General features: G+C 43.6%; 1 protein-coding gene across 1 annotated transcript in view; it reads right to left on the bottom strand.

Moving 5' to 3' along the window:
* Positions 1–1,433: 1,433 nt before the first annotated feature.
* Positions 1,434–18,090, bottom strand: part of LOC143280325 (uncharacterized) — an 86,291-nt gene continuing 69,634 nt past the window's right edge. Inside the window, exons 16-18 of the mRNA XM_076584960.1 lie at positions 7,172–7,311; positions 6,123–6,311; positions 1,434–5,235 (exon numbers count right to left, since the gene is read on the bottom strand). Of these exons, the coding sequence (XP_076441075.1) occupies positions 5,083–5,235; positions 6,123–6,311; positions 7,172–7,311 (482 nt within the window). The 3' untranslated portion in view covers positions 1,434–5,082. The remainder of the gene's footprint in view (positions 5,236–6,122; positions 6,312–7,171; positions 7,312–18,090) is intronic.

Below are 18,090 nucleotides of genomic sequence, written 5' to 3'. Positions count from 1 at the left end.
TGCAGCCTTACATATCAGATGGAAGAAAGAGAGGGTGGGTTGGAGTGACTGCTCATGCACACGTCAAAGAGCAGATGAATCAGACTCCATAGGTGAAAGTGACTTAACAGGTGAAACTTAAACCTTGATTCCTAAAGCTAACTGAAATGAGATTTCTGAGGTTTAAGTTTGAAGTGCTGTTACTACTTTTGTGCTTGGCAAAGTTGTAATTGATTTTGCTGATCAGAAGTTATGCAACCCCAAGAGTAAAGAGTCAAAATACAATGTAATGACTGACATCCTGACCTGTAAGCCTTTGTCTTCTGTCAGTCAAGTGGCAGCCTTTCCCTGATGAGTGTACTTTTCAGCAACAGTCAAGGGATTAAATGTGTTTTGGAAGAATGAGTTTGAGTATTTGATGGCCAGCTGCAAATATGTGTGAGTTTAGGTAAAGGTGGATGGCGGCAACAGGGTGCATACATGGGTGAGGATTCAGCAGATGCAAAGCTGTGATCAGTTCATTTGGGTAACTGACTGAAACCGGATCGAATGACACAGGAAATGTATGATGAGTGCTGAATGGCAGCCGTCAGTCAGCTCTACCCAGGCAGGCAGCCTATTGTACAAATGACTCCATGTTTGTAAAGCGCTTAAAGCTTAGTCTCCAAAAGAGGATAGGTGCTATGTAAGTATCCATTATTGTTTGTTAAATCGGGATTCCAAATTGTTCTTTGTTTCACTGTTTTTTTTCCAGGGTAGGAGGTGGAAGGTGTTCAGATAAAAATAATGTGAATTGAACTAAGTGTGCTCCCTCTGAATTTCTTGTGGCTGAATGGTGCATTGTTTCAACACACCCTCTGCATGTGTGTGCCTGTGTGTGCATGCATGTATGTACAAAATAGTATGTATCTTTGTGCTTTTGTGCAAGTATTTCATTGTATGGGATTCAAGCATGTGACAGCTTGGTGTAAGACTGCAACTGTTATATTCTCTTTTCCATTTCTTCCAATGTTCAGAATGATATTTTTTGTGAGAGAGAATATATGTGTGGATGGATGGGTGTGGTAGCCAAATGGTTAGAGCATTGGATTCTCACCAGTTTGCTGAATTTGATCCTCAGTTTCAGCACACCTGGTGGGTTGAGGGTGGAAATTTGTCCTATCTCCCAGGTCAACCCATATGCAGACTTGTTTGTGCTTGAATCCCCTTCATGTGTATACGCATAAAGAAGATCAGATATGCATGTTAAAGATCCTGTGATCTATGTTAGGTTTCAGTGGGTTCTGGAGTCAAGAACATATGCAGCATGTACACACCCTTAAATGGAGTATGGCTGCATAAATGGTAGAGTAAAAAGAGTCATGCACACAAAAGCCCACTTGCACATAAAAGTGAATGTGGAAGTAGCATCTCACAAATGCAGAGGAAGAAAAAAAACACACACACACACGTCATTACTGCTTCCAGACAAATGAAAGAGTAAGACTTATTTACACAAAACCAGTTTTACTACTACTTCATTGCAGTGATACCTTTTGTACAGTATGTTAGGACACATTATGTATACCACATCAACAAACTCCATAAAAACACACACTGGCAGAAAACACTGTATAAAGTAATTTTATAAAAGAGCTAGAGTTTCCATTCTTCAGAATCTTTCACGTTCATCTGATCTAATTCTGATATGCTTTATTTCAAATCTTAAGGCATATAAATGCTATTTCCAATCAACATTCAACACTGGTATGTGGATGCCAATGGTATTTGAATGAACCCCATAAAGACAAAACATTCTATCTTTTGTGCAGTTTAAAATAAAATTACATGGAGAAACTCTTTAAAAACCTGGACTGATTTAACGGCTGAAAGAAGAATGGAATAAAATATGTCTGAAGAACATGGATGGAGGAGAGAGCAATAATAAAAACAAACTCCATTTCCCTATTACATGTTCCAGACACTTGTGATGTGATTATCAGAGCACATGTCGAGGAATGGAAATTATCCCTATGGTTCACATATTTGAACTATGTCTCTTACAATGCTTTGTGAATATCTGTCTAAATTTCTCAGACCTTCATGATTTCCTTGTTTTCTGTTAAAATCATAGTTCTGACCATATACAACAAATAAACTAGCTGCTGAACAGCTCAAGACGAAATACTTTTTTTTAGGAAGAAAGTTTCCAGCCACCATTTCTTTTCTGGAAAACAAACAAACTTTGTGATAACCTTGATTTCAATGCACCTAATATGGACAGATATGGTTTCATTATTAGCAACCTAAACTGCGATGACACATTTGCAGATCCAGACAGAAATCAGGATGTATTTCCTGCAATGTTACACCGGATGTTACTTTAACTATTCCCGTACTACAAATTTGATAATTTTTCTGACTGCACAAAAACAAAAGAAAAAGAAAAAAGAAAAGAAAGTTTATAAGCACACTGACTAAATGAATGAAACAATGACCAACGAAGCAAACTCTTTACACTGTACACTTTAATTTCCTCAATATGACTATATTACAAAGATACTGTCTATTGTAGTATTGAGCATAACATACCGCACAAACTGATGACAGACACCTAAGAGAACCTTTCAGAAACACATATAACCACTAGCCACTAAATACATAACTGTATGAAAGGTCTAGGACATCCAATATAGTGTTATGTTCAAGGGAAGTACGGATTATATACTGTGAATGATAGTAACATATGCATATACAAATCCAAGCATAAATTTACAAATCCAAGCACAAATTGTCTTTCTCAACAACAATGGGAGAAACTAAATAAAAAACCTGTCCAATCTCAATCCTTCTCCCCTTGCCCAGAGCAATGTGAGTGGCAACAAAAACACACTGGGGTTAAACGGGATGGAATTACATTTCATAACATAGTCTGGCAAGTGTTACTCCTGGTTTTGTTGTCATCCCTGCACTGTCACGAAAACACAAACAGGGTGATAAAAAATATCAGAACTGGACACAGGAAAACTTTGTGCAAGGGATAGGGGAATGTAATCTGCAAAGTAAATTTCAGCCAGGTTAACGCCTGAAACAGAAACCAACTTTAAAAAAAAATAATCATGCAATGACTTCATCCTCTTCCTTTGATGAGAGCACATAGTACTTTTCTCTCCACTCACATCTTTTGGTTCTGTGTAAATTTCACCAAGCACACTGTAAGTGACACTTCTCTTTCCCCGCAACAGGGCAGAAAGTCTGTCTCCACCCATGATGAAAAGAAACACAAAGAATCACAGTCACTGCCTATATACACTTGGATCTGTTTGCAGAGGAGAACGTTAACATTTATGGTAAACAACATATAAGACATTTAAAAAACAACAAAAAAACAACAACAACATGTAATGTCTGTATATATATTATACATAACTGTAACATTTAACACACATGAAGTATTGAGACAAAAGGCTAACAAATACTGATTCCATTTTATGATTCAAACATAATGCGTTATTGTTTTGTTTGTTTTTTCATAATGCTCTTAGAATGGTTAAATGATCTTTCGACAATGTAAGAAGATAAAGAACACAGGTTGATAACAATACACCTTAACAGGATTTTCACTCATCATGATTTGTATACTGTTTTAAACCACTCAACAGTATCACACACATTTTACAAACCTGAATGTGAAGCACCCCCTTATCCTGTGTTCTGAACCTGTCCATTTCTCATGGAGTGGTATGATATACTTTATCCCTGTACCACTGTCCTTACCCTCCCACTGTCTATGATTTACTGGTCCTTCTAATCTGTTAGATTCCCCTTTGACAAAGTCTGTAACAATTAAAACAAAATATTTACCAAATTAAATTTTAACTTGTGATTTAAATACAGTGGATCTTCTAGAAACTAATCTGTAAGACTGTTGACAGAGTAAGGAATGATATTTTCCCTAAAAAAAAAAAAAGCAAGAAAGACAGAGGGAGAGAGAGAGTGTGTCTGTGTGGAGAATATGAAGTTTTGTTTGTAAGCTTTTCAGAACCAATATGTATCTATGATAACTGATACATGTTTTAATAGCAAGCACACCAGGTCAGTCCAAACTGAATAATGATTACTATGGCCACTGGATCAATCCTTTTATATATCTATAAAAAATTTGTTTAAAAAGAATTTGAATAAAAAAAAATTACAGAATCGTGCTGAAACTTCCTACACAAAAACTTTTCAAGGATGAACACTTTCTGGTAATGTATGAATGTTGAGCTATATAAACATGTGAGTTTGCCTGTATTCATATTATGAATTTCTTGAGACAAAAGAAAAGCAACACACTGCTTCCATAGATTGTCAGCAAGTCAAGCACAGCTATACACACAATATGAACTGAGTTCAAATATTCTCGGTGAGTTTAGTCATTCCACCAGCTCCAGTTCTCACAGCATATATACTCCACCATTACAGAACCAGTTCTGCAAAGGATGCTCATGGCTCTGAAACTACAGGTATGACAAATCAATGTCCACCATTTGCAGGCGTCAAAGAAATTAGAAACCCAGTTTCATTCAACCAACAAAATAAACAATCTTGACCATGCATTTTGTTAGTGCCTCTTGACATTGGTACACTGAGTACAACATTAAAAGACATCAATAACACATTTGCGTCAATATTTTATTTCAAATGATAGAAGATACAAAAACAACAACAAAACATATAACAAGCCCCACCCAATCTTACAAGTGAAAAGAAAAATTTACAGCTGATGGGGAAAAAAAATCTGGTTCCATTCAACAAAAGATAGCAAGAGATGTGTAAAAACAACCCATTGTATCTCAAAAGAATAATCAAGTGAAAGCTAAAGAGAGAGAGACAAGTGAGATAGACAGAAAGGAATGGGTTAGATGATCCGTAGCTTAGTAAAGCCATGCAGACCACATCCATCAAATTACACTATCTCTTGTCAACATTCTTCTTGTCCATCACACACTCCCATCTTTAATCCAACAATGAACCCCTCGTCCAACTTCATATTCAACTATTTCTCTTCCACTAAGTCACTGTGCATGAATGGAATGCAGGCGTGTATACCCGGGTTGAGTGACTAAACAGGCAGAGGCATCATTGCCAGAGGTTGGTGGACAGAGTCTGTCCCGTCCCCCCTGCCCCTCCTCCCCAAGAGGCTCCCCCACCCACTGCTGCCTGCTGGGAGGACTGCAAGCCCCCCATCTGACCTCCACCCCCCATCGTCATGTTGGCCATCTGCTGCTGCATCTGCACACACAGGAAGGACAGATGTATACTGTAATGTTGATAAACAGACTTTTATATTTCCTTTGTTGCTTATACTCCAGCTGACCACACTGGGCCATAACAAGGCTGAAAAACACTAATTAACTGTTCTGTGCAACCTGAAAATTTAAAACAAAACACGGAAAAAAAAATCTGGTACAAGTACAGTCAAATTCATGTACATAAACCTAAGGGATATGCCTCTGACGTTGAAGGTGACCATTCCATCAATATTTTTTGTCAAAGGTTTAAAAACATTTTTAAAAACTCACCTGAATGTAAACACAATTATACATAATACTTATCTGACAACAGACATACAAAACTGCTCAGTTATCAAGTCAAGAAAAAGACCAAAAATATTCAAGACTTTTTGGTAAAAAACCCCAAAAAACACCGAACTACTTGACCTTATGAACCACTGCCAATGGTCGTTAATATTAATTCTATCTACCAACAAGACTTTGATCTTCCCCCCTCACCTCTACCTCCATATAACCTGCCATTTCTGCAAAATTTCTGATGCTTCTGCTTTGGGAGCGTAACTGGTATTTTGGAACAAGAGGCAAATTCTTCATGGCTTACAAGTCATTCCTGTTGATTTAAAAACTACTAAGTGTTAACAAAGTATTTCCAGAGAAAATGAATTTGTTCAAGTTCACCATGGACAAACATACACACACATACATATACACACACACACACACACACACACACACACACACACAGAGACAACTGAAACACAGGGATATTACACAGACTCACATTGTGTGTAAACATAATCTTCTTAAAAAAATATTGCTTTCCAGGTAAGGCAAGTTTCAAAAAGACTGTAAAGTTCAGCACACATTTTGTCCTTTGTCACTGACCTGCTGAAACTGCATCTGTTGCTGCATGGGATTCATTTGCTGTTGCTGCGGTTGCTGCTGCATGTACATCTGGCTCCCTGGTCTTCCCATCATGCCTCCATGGGCCCCGCCCATCATGCCACCCGCCATTTGGTTCTGACCCATCTGACCAGCGTTGCCGAACATCGCCCCCGGCTGCTGCTGTGGCTGCTGGAGACACCAATAAAACTGTGCAACTTCCCTTCAGTATTGTGCATCAATGTGCAACTTCCCTTCAGTATTATACATTACTGTGCAACTTTCGTTCACTATGGTATATATCACTGTGCAACTTCCCTTCACTATGGTGTACACCACTGTGGCACTTCCCTTCACTACGGTATTCATGACTGCAAAAAAAAAAAAAATCTTTAGAAAATCCTTAATTTTCTTTCCTTCCACTCAATATGCACATTTTTGCTCACTGTACTTTAAAACATGTGTTCCACATAAAGAAAACCACAAAAAATAAATAAAGTACAGATTCCTAGATTGAACAAATACTTAAACAAATATATGTAACAATATTTGCAACAAGCAGCAAAACAAAATGCATATGATGGACTTTTTTATACTTAATATCTAACTTTGCATGCATGATTACTCTCACACACACAAATCAAATTTTCAACATAACCTGCCTCCCTTGTTTTATACCCACCCCAATCCCTTTCCATCACAAAAACAAAGAAAGAAAGAAATGGCAACACATATAAGTTTTTGATTGAATGACCTACCCATGAAAAATGAAGTATGGCTGCCTACATAGTGGGGTAAAAACGGTCATACACGTAAAAGCCCACTTGTGTACATAGGAGTGAACATGGGAGTTGCAGCCCACAATGAAGAAGAAGAAGATTGAATGACAGGTGTATAAAATTCTTATAGTCAATTTAAAAAAGAAAGAAAGAAAGAAAAATTTTGAAATCTGACTATTAGCCCATGACACAGCAGAAGACATGTCTGTCACTACTGCAGTAAGCTCACCGAGCAAAACAGCTGTAGCAATCAGTAAAAGCTGACAATAGTACCTGCTGCATTCCCATCAAGCCTTGCTGCACTGGCTGTCCCATCATGCCCTGCTGTACTCCCATCATGCCTGGCTGGGGCTGCACCATAGGCTGCATTCCTGCGGCACCATACATCTGCTGCTGAGGCATGTACATACCACCTGAAAACGCACAATCATCACTATCAATTATCACTTCTTGTCAACCAAAAAACCCAAAAATGTTTTGGCGGTGATAAAACACTGAAAAACATAACAGAAAAACAAATGAATATTTAAAAAATAATAAACATATAAAACTCTGAATACAGAACTAAAACCCTGCGTTCAGCAATAACACCCAAAACATATTTCAACTCTGTTTCATTGTCCTGAACTTGACTGGCCAACAGCAAAGTACACAAACACTACACTTGGAACCTTGCATGGAGAATTAGACATAAACCTGCCATACTGCCAGTATACATGCAGCATGCCAAATTTAATACCATACCCACACTGCAATACTTAGCCAGAGAACTAAAACATTGCAGACCAGTTTTCTGTTTTGCTTTGCAATTGTCATATAAAACTGTTCACAAGAAACAGCATACATTTAAATCTAGCAAAGTCATCTGGTGCCAGAAGAATAAACAAAAAACAACAATGAAGATACTTTCCAAAATTCTGAGTAAGTTTATAACATTGCAAATGTCTGTGTTAATCAAAAGCTTCTTTCAACTGTGCTGTTTGCTGCATAATGTGTGCACAAAGTATTGCAAAGAAATGAGTATCACCTGCTTCTTTAGTACATACTGTTAACTGCTTGACTAAATGCAAGTTTATAACATATGTTTCTGAGACATCAGTCAATGTTGCTTTTCCTAAAATACAGATGCACATACCAAAGCATACACTTCCATTAACTCACAATGCATATAATCTTCTTATATATATATATATATATTATATATATATATTCATATATATATATATATAATACTTCTTCAACATATAGCATTCTTTATTCCCAGCTGATCTGACTCCAAATACATTTCCAACATATAAAAAAACAACCTTTTTATTCTCTCTATAGGGATCATATATACATTCATACAGAACATATGGGTGGTTTAACAGGATAGGAGCATATATTTCCCCCTTTGGGGATGCCAGGGACTCTTTCAGAATAAACTGCATGCCCACCTTCTGGAAATTCTGTGCCAGAAATTTCCTCTTTTCTATATCTCTCTTTGTTTCTGGCCTTTCCCCAGGTTCTATGGTATCAATACTGGTGTGCTTTCACTCATGATATGCCTGTGTGATCGGATAGGTGATAACAATGATAAATACATAAAATGATGATGAGCAGATCATGTACCGAGATGAGTCATTTATAAAGGTCTGAATAATAGTAGAAAATGCAATTCATGGACAAGAATTAAGGAACAATTAATTCCAATGAGGTGGAGAATGAAAACAAAAAGAGGAAAAGAAAAACATAGAAGACAGTTGCAAGAAAAAAGAAGTATAGAAGAGCAAGAAAAAGAAAAAGAATGAATAAAAAAAACCCACACTCGTACAATGATGAGTAGGGGTAACACAGGCTGAATTGTATGCTGATAAGATTTCTTTTTTTCAAGAAAAAAAATGTAAGTGGTATGATAGTAATAGTGTATCGATGAAGAATCCGGTGTCTGCAAAAACATAGCTGAAGAGCAAAATACAAGCATTTAACACCATGACACATATGCTTCAGAGAGAGACCATACAGCATGGAGAGCACAGTCACCACAGCATTAATTAAGATATTCCTCTGTCAAAAGCAAACGATAAATAAGATGAAAAGAACATAATGATTAACAAACTTCACCAATAACGAATGAACAAACAGGCAAAAAAACAAAAACAAAAAAGATAACAAAACAGCAAGAAAACTCAAGAATGAAGAACTGATACATACCCACATATATTATGTTTAAAGAATTATATAAAATGGATTATAGTATGATAAGCACAAATGTGAGTTGATATAAATGGGGAAAGCTACTATCTTTTCCACTTGTACTTGGCAAGTAAGACCACCATGCAAAGAATGTGAAGTCAGTCAGTCATTGCCCAACTGTGGTTTTCAAAACAAGTGAACAATTTTCACTGATATCCACCCTGAGACAGACAGACAAAGCAGAGATAATGATGTGTAAAACAAAAAAGTGAATTTTTCATACATTAGCAAAAACTGTATTTCAAAAACTTCAGACAAGACAACCTGAGTGTGCTGAATCAATACATGTACAATTATCAGTATACCTGCAATTCAGGAGAAAAATATTGAGGTCCTCAAGAAAATTGTCATCCAACTCACAAACATAGGCAACTTTCACAGCAAAATGTTTATCAAAAAGATCAAATCTTCTTGACAAACATAAAATAATCATGTGTTGGAACTATCGACAGAATCTGAAAAACAAATTATTTTGCATCTGTCTATCTTGTACCTGAAGTACTTAATTTGGGACACCAGGTCAGATAAGAGTTGGAGATTAAACAGCAAGAAGTATGTCACTGGCACTCTTTGTCAAGAAATTAATTCATTCTCGGTGAAATTGCGACAGTGGTGACTTCCGAGTACATGCACATGCACCCATTGCAGAAGAACTTGGTCACATGTTATGACTAAACCAGAAGGCTGCAAAAGTCAATGGTCATAAACAAGAATGCCAACTCAATATCTAGGGGTGTCTTCATTCATACCAAACACATATGACTATAAATGACTGTCCTGTCTATAGACAAAAGAAAAATGTGCATAGCAAATCACTCCTTCCCACTGGTGATGAGAAGTGTTCATAATAGGCACATTCTCCTATCAACAACTTTCCATGACTTTTTAAAAAACTGACTAACATGCACTTTTTTACCTGTCTGTCTGATAAGAGGACTGTTTTTTTCCGAGGTTGATTACTTCAACAGTTTTAGCTTCTCAATGAGGCATCACTGCATCTGGACAAATCCTTAAATGCTACATCACATCTGCTAGGAAAATGCTTCACCAGCATCATAGCCCAACACACTTGGTCAGGCCTTGAGTACATGCATTTTTTCTTGTGTTACCTGTCAGAGTGGATTTCTTCCATAGAATTTTGCCAGAGGACAACATGAGTTGTCATGAGTTCTTTTTTCAGTGTGCCAAGTGTGTGTTGCACAAGAGACCTTGGTTTATTGTCTCATCTAAATGACTTGAGACACTCAGTTTGATATTCCAGGGACAAAAACACAAGACTGGGATTTGAACTCAGGCCCTCACGGGCACTGTATTGACAGACAAGCGTCTAACCATTCTGCTAACTTCCTCCCTCTAATAATGCATTACTTTTCCTTGTCAAACACAAGGACACCGAGCGGCTCGTCAATGGTGTACAGATCTGTCCATGTATTTTTGACAAAACTGACATGAACCATTTTAATCTGGACCTGGCTGTGACAGCATGGCAAAACGTAGCCAAAGAAGTGAGTGAGTGAGAGAGTGTGAATGAGTGCATGTGTGTGTGTGTGTGTGTGTGTGTGTGTGTGTGTGTGTGTGTGTGTGTGTAGCTCAGATGTTCATCAGTTTCATGGCTTTTTCCAATGGCTGAAATCTGATAAAAACAAAACAAAAGCCAAACTTTCAACACAGCACATTTCAGTACCACATTTTTTGTTTACTTGAGTTATAGGAGTTTGTATTATACTCCATGTTTGGTGATACATATACTTACCATGTCAAACTGATGCAAACTAGGCCTATCGGTTTGCTCTGCTTGGCCAAATTTCACGCGGCTAACAGTGAAAAGACAAGCCATCTTGATCTATTTTCTTTACTGGACTTTCTAGAATTTCAATCTGTTTGTTCTATGCATATTGCATATATCATTGTCTGAATTCATGAAAGGAGGAGTTTGTATAAAACTCCACGTTTGGTGATACGTATACTTACCATGTCAAACTGATGCAAACTAGGCCTATCGGTTTGCTTTGCTTGGCCAAATTTCACACGGCTAACAGTGAAAAGAAGAGCCGTCTTGCCCGGTCCGCTCTTAGCCAATCAAACGCTTCTAAAAGCTATAAGCGCTGAATCATTCCGTGGCCATCGAAGAAAATGCCCCATGAGAACCACGGTGGAGACGCGGGGATGGACAGGCGGGCATTCGAGTTTGACATGGTAAGTATATGTATCACCAAACATGGAGTATAATACAAACTCCTCCTTTTGGTGTCATATACTGTACCATGTCAAACTGATGCAGAATTTAAAGCAAATGGAGGAGGGCAATGCCTACTGGTTCATATGGGGAGCCCTTGTAACCGAGACGGCAGTGTTAGCCGCGACAAAGGAAATCCCCTTGGAACCGTCAGCCCTGGTCATACGGAAATCCCTGAGGTAGAAGTTGATGAAGGGATTCTCAAACCGCCAGAAGGTTGCCTCCTAGACATGCTGCAGTGGCAATGAGTGCTGGAAAGCAGCTGAAGTAGCTATGGCCCGCACTTTGTGTGCTCTGGGATTAAGACAGCTGATATCCCTGTGTGCATGAGAGTAGGCTCTACGAATGACTTGGGAAACCCAGAGGGAAATGGTGCCTGCAGCGATGTCTTTCTTGTAATTCTCATTGAGGGAGATGAGAAGACACCTCTGAGAAGAACGCCTATGGCGAGACCTATCCCAATAGTATTTGAGACACCGAACAGGGCAGAGATGCCTATCCTCATCATCTTGGGCAAGAATATCAGACAAAGGTCTGACCCTCAGGGGGGGGAAGGGACCTCGGGATCTTGGTTCTTAGCCAGAAACTCTGGAAGGAAACGAAGAGTGATGGAACCATCTCTGTGGAAGGCCAGATCTTGTGGCATTCCACTAAGACCATGAATCTCGCTTCTACGACGGCCTGTGGCCAGCAACAGAAGGAAAGAGGTCTTGAGGGTGAGCAATTCGAAAGGAATAGTCCCCAATGGTTCGAAGGGCTGTTTTCGAATGAAATCCAGCACCAGGAACAAGTCCCAGAGGGGCACTCTTCTGGGGTTTCTAGCTTCCTTCAGAGAGGCACCCCTAGCTACCTCTCTGAGCAGGAAATCCACTTCAAAGGCGGGACCACCTAGCTGTTTGATTGTGGTACAGATGGCAGACCTGTACCCTCGCACAGAACTAGCAGACAGGTTGAGAACTGAGGAGCAGTGAGCCATAAAGTTGGCCAGCTGCAAGCTCGTAGGGTTAGTAGGGGGAATGTCCTGAGCTGTACACCACCGCAACCATTTCTTCCAGCGAAAGTCATACAAAGTCTCCGTTCCCTCCCTCCTTGCTTTGGTGACTATGGAGAGGAGGTCAGAGGAGGCACCCCCTGGGTCAGCGCAGCCGACACACAGGCCGACCGAGGGGTCGAAGACTTCAATGGTGATGCTGACAGTTCCGACCACACAGCAGCCACGCATGCAGGTGGAGCGGTTGAGGATTGGAATGAGGAATGCCCGAACGAGGCTGCCTCAGCAGATGAGATTTAGTTTCGAGTTCCAGGGGTGGAACATGTGTCAGGGACTGAAGGTCCAGAAACCAGGGCTGGGCTGGCCATTTCGGCACAATGAGGATCAGCTGCAGGCGTTCCAATCTGGCTTTCCATATCACCTTGGACAGAATTGGAAAGGGAGGAAACGCGTAGGCAATCAGACTGCTCCAGTCTAGAGAGAGAGCATCCATTGCCCATGCTTCTGGGTCGGCGACCGGAGAGACATAAGTGGGAAGTCTCTTGTTGAACTTTGTGGCAAAAAGGTCCACCATCGGCTGAAACCACCGTTCCCACACCCCTTGAAGGGTGTCCTTGTCCAGGGTCCACTCTGTGTGGATGACACTCTTGGACCTGTTGAGAGCATCTGCCAAGATGTTGGCTTTTCCTGCTATTTGTCTCACTGAAAGTGCAATGCCCTTGCTGTGGCACCAACGGAGGAGAGCCTTGGTCTGCAGGGAGAGGTCTGCGGAGTGCACTCCCCTCCCCTCTCCCCCCCCCAGCCCTTTGTTCACGTAACATGCGACCGTCGTATTGTCCGTGAACAAGCAGATGGTCTTGCCAGTGGCCTCCCCCATGAAGTGCAGGAGAGCCCTGCGAACTGCCTCCAGTTCCAGAACATTGATGTGGCATAGGCGCTCCTCTGGGGACCAAGTCCCTGCTACATGGAGTGAGTCCATGTGGGCTCCCCAGCCCAGGGAGGAGGCGTCTGTGAAGAGTGCCACCTGAAGAGTAGGTGGGGCTATGGGCACCCCCTGTGTCTGAAGAGGGGTGGTTAGCCACTCTGTTGTCACCTCAAGGAACCACTCGCCCAGACATATCTGGGTATCCCATGGCTGAGTGCTCTGGGACCACTGTAACCTCAGTGCCCTCTGAAGAGGGTGCTTGAGAACCCTGCCCAGGGGAATGAGTTGAGGGGGGACAAGTCCAAGACTGGTCTCCACCCTCCCGAGACCTTTGGAATCACGAACAACCGGCCGTAAAAACCGGGGCCTGGGTCCGAGAGTTGAGATATCGCCCCTATGAGGAGTAGGTGCGATATCTCTTTCTCTAAGACACTCTCCTGCTCCGTCAAGCTGGGCACATAAGGAGGAGGAGTGGATCTTAGAGGGGGGCGGTCCTCCGCCCAAGGCAGCATGTACCCCGACTCTAGCACCGATACAATCCAGTCGTTGAGTCCCAGAGCACACCACTGAAGTGCATGCCGGGACAAGTTTCCTACTTGGAGGGGCTGAATGACTGGCGGTGCTGAATCGGGGCCCAGTCATTGGGGGTGCTGCCTTCTGGCCTTGGGCATGGCCCGTTGGCTTGGACAGACATGAGGTGGTTTATTCCTCTGCCGCTGATTCTGTGCTCACCGCTTTGACTAAGGTGACGTGGTATATGGAGGGGCCCTGGTGGCCGGTCTCTTCAATGGCATAGAACCCTGGTGCCCCTGGGAGGTGTGGGCTAAATGTGAGGCCACCTCCCTGTTTGTCTCTGCCCTGTGGCTGACAAAATGGGGCGCATACTGGCCGAAGAGGGAGTGCTGCTGTGCTGTGATGGATCGCAGGGCAGCCCTATCCTCTACAGGAATGTTAGAGAGGCGGAGAACGGCATCACGCTGCACTAGCACAGTATTGAAGTGAAGGCTGGTAGCTGTGTCTGCAGCTGCCATGAGACCAGATGCTACCCTATTGCGCCAAAAGTGTTTAACCTCTGGTGGGTGAAGAGGCCAGGCGGGACAGAGGAAGGAGACCCTGTGTCCTGATTAACCGGACGCTGTTCCACAGCTCACTGGCCCTGTGGAGGAACGCGTCGAAGAAGGTATAAGCCGTGGAAACCACGAGGAGGCAGCGGTGGGCCAATTTGTCCCACTCTGCTAACGTTTTAAAGGGTAGAGTAGCTGAAGTGGGGAAGGTGGTGCGCTGTGAGACCAACATCCTGTCCTGTGCAGAGGGCTCTGCTTCCCTGTAGGCAGGGTGGTCCTGTGTGTACCAGGACCACACCCCTCCCTTGGAGGAATCTTCAAGGAACTTGCCCGGAGAAAAAGCGCCCGGGGCAGAGAGGGACTCCCTGCCTGGAGGAGGGATGGAAGCAGCACCCCTGACAGTGCGGGCTGGCTTATTAAGCCATTCCTGCACAATTTCTGGCACTCTGAGTCGCCTTGTGGTTCTGGAGTTAGAGTCACATGGCCTAAGGAGGGTCAAGGGTAACAAAGTAGCCTGAGGGACTGATTCAGAATGCGTGACATTATTGGGGAGGGTCAGTTCGAGCTTGGCAAAGTCCAAGTTTGGTTCAGGCTGGTCCCTAGGGAGGCGCGGGCTCGAGCTTGGCAAAGTCCAAGTTTGGTTCAGGCTGGTCCCTAGGGAGGCGCGGGCTCAATCTGTCCCCCTGGAATGGGGGCAAAGAGTGCTCATCCGCTTGTTCGTCCTCATCCGAAGACAGGGGCTCCCACTCTTGTTCACAGTCCATCCCCTGCTGGGTGCCATCCCAAGTGGATGTACCCACTGGGGCGTCCTGTAAGCTGTAGTCAGCCCAGCGGGATGAGCTAGGACGATCCCGAGCAGGGACTATGGCCGCAGCTGTTATGTCCTTGACGCCTGAAGCGGGTGGGAAGCATGTGGACCGTAGGTCCAACCATGCTTGGGATGGTGGGTGCCACACCTTCTCAGAGAGGGCGTCCCTGGATGCAAGAGGGACCCATGAGTGCTGTGAGGGGACTAACACCCACAAATCTCCCTGTAGGACCGAGGGCTGGGTAGGTGGGAACTGCAGGCTTCCCTGGGCCAAGAGGGGCCCCTCAGCAGCTGTCAATCCTGACAAGGAGGCCGTTGTGACCATGGAGGTAACCTGTGGGTTGACAGAGGACCGATTTGTGGACTGAGTGACAATATTGGTCGAGGAGCTCGACCTGACCGACAAGAAGTTGATCCCACTTGTCGGGGCTGTGTGTGTCACCCTGTGAGATGTGCTGTGGGGAGCGGACAAGGGGTTGGCCCCTGGTCCTCCCGGCAACCCAGCATGCACCATAGGTGCGCCCCAGTACGGGTAGAATGGGGGTAACCACCCGTGAGCACCAGCCATCCTGTGACCCCAACCCCAAGGGTCACTGGCGCCTTCACCTCCATGAAGGGAAAAACCTGGCCAAGTTGGAGGGAGGTCAGGTCCGACTTGGGTGTCAGTCCCGTCTGAAGACGAGTGGGCTGACTGCCTGGAACCGCCTGACACGCGCGGGCCTCCGCCAGCAGGGGAGACCAGCCGGATAGCGGAAAGACCTGCAGAGCAGGTTGCCACGCGCCCCCGAATCCCTTCCCGTGGGGAGATTGGGGTGGCTTGGCCTGGGGTGGGCAAAGTAGAGGTCCCCCCCGGAACCAAATTTTTCTCCCCCCAGAAGGAGGTGGGGGAGGGAGGTCAACAGAGAAGGGAGGAGGGGGAACAGCAATGGGGCCCCTGAGGGCCGTCTCCGAGTGGGGACCCGGGTAACAGCCGGGCGCGGCCTCCCCTTGGGAGTTCGCGCCTAGCTGCGAGTCCCCACCACCAAGAGAGGACTTGCCACTCCCCCCTCTCCCTGCCTCACGCTGGGACACCTCGGGAGGCGACGCTCGTACCCCTTTCCACCCGGTCCCCTTCATGACCGTTTTACTGGTACGAGAGTCACCTCCGCGATCAGCATCTAAAGACGCATCGCCGCGGTCTGTATCGGGAGGAATCATGAGCTCTGGGCCTGGGAGAGTCTCTTGGCGAGTCTCAATCCCAGCCTCATAATCCCTGCCTTCGTGGGATGGCATACGGGGCATGGTACCCGCGCTTAGGCACCCAGCGAAAATCCGACCCCCAACAGAGAAAGGAAAGACAGGATCGACTTAGAGGTAGAGAAAAACGAACGAATCGAGGGGGCCAAGTCAAATCGAGAACACAGAATGTAAGAATACAATACAGACAAGCCGCATGCAGCAAAGTAAGGCCAAATGAATACGCTTAATAGCCAAAAAAAAGCGTAAGACGAGACAGAGCGTAAACCTGACAAGATGGCGTGGAGAGCCTTGGCCAAAGGAATGATTCAGCGCTTATAGCTTTTAGAGGCATTTGATTGGCTAAGAGCGGACTGGGCAAGACGGCACGTCTTTTCACTGTTAGCCGTGCGAAATTTGGCCAAGCAGAGCAAACCGATAGGCCTAGTTTGCATCAGTTTGACATGGTACAGTATATGACACCAAACTACGTTTTCCAACCTGTGAGCACCCCTTTTAGCTATAGATTCTTTTTGTAGATTCTTTTGTAGCTGACATCAAGAATTTCTGCGAATTTAAACAAGTGGTCCAAATATGCCCTTAAGAACAGCCTGGCATTTCACCTTCTGAGAAATTTACTTTCTGAGAGGCATCTAATGGGTTGTGTTTATTTAAAACAAAACAACCAACCAGTTAACTAAACACACACACAGCAACATATGTTTAACAAACTGGTCTTTCTTGTGGAGGAAAATTCCTTTTTGTGCAAGTTCTTTTACGCCTGTTGATAAATTTGTGCGTTCAGAATATCATATTGATGTACTTCAAATCACTGATGACAGACAGAAAGAGCAAATTGTTACAAACAAGATAAAAAAAAACCCCTTTTCTCATCAAATATCATCATTAACTAAAAAAGAAAGAAAAGAACACCAGAAACTTAATGACAGGGTAAAAGATGAACAATCTTCAAATAAAGTCAAGATCTATCAAAACAAAACAAAACAAAAATAAAGGGGTCCCTAAATCCCCTTAACATTCCCAGACATGCACCATGCAAAATTTCTGTGGCCAGACCAGGACAAGACTTCCCACATGCAGAGGAGAGGCAACCCATGGTGTCCCCAAAGCAGAACAGCTTGCAAAGAAAAGTTGGGTTACCTGCCATGGGATAGTAATACATATTTGGCAGACATGGCTGGTAGAAGTCGCCCCCTGTGCACATACCAGGGTTTGTCATGGCTCCAGCTCCCTCAGTCCTTATCGTGGGCATTCCTCTCAAGTGGGATGCCACTGACCTTGTATTGCTGGACAACACCGCCCGTTCAGTTGTCAGTGCTGCACTTTGAGTGATTCCAGTGGTTTTATTCATTCCCACACTCTGAGGCAATTTTGGCTGCTGGCTCATCCCAGACTGCATGGAGAACACGGCTGTTTTGGAGACTGCGTTGGCACGCGTTACCATCGCTGTGTTCCCTGACATCGGAGACTGGAAACTGGAGCTTACAGCCATGTTTGTGCCCAAATTTGCACTCATCATTTCTGGGCGGACTCCTGTGTTTGTGGTCATCATTCCAGTATTGGGACCTGCCAGTCCACAGTCGATTCCAGAGAAGGCATTTATCATTCCAGTGTTTGGGGTCATCATCCCAGGGCTGGGAGCCATGTGAGAACCATCAAAGGCTGGCAATCCTTGGTTGCTTGCCATCATTGAAACA

The sequence above is a fragment of the Babylonia areolata genome, chromosome 3 (assembly GCF_041734735.1).
Source record: "Babylonia areolata isolate BAREFJ2019XMU chromosome 3, ASM4173473v1, whole genome shotgun sequence".
NCBI classification, from domain to species: Eukaryota; Metazoa; Mollusca; class Gastropoda; order Neogastropoda; family Buccinidae; genus Babylonia; species Babylonia areolata.
This window is presented reverse-complemented; position numbering and strand designations above follow the sequence as displayed.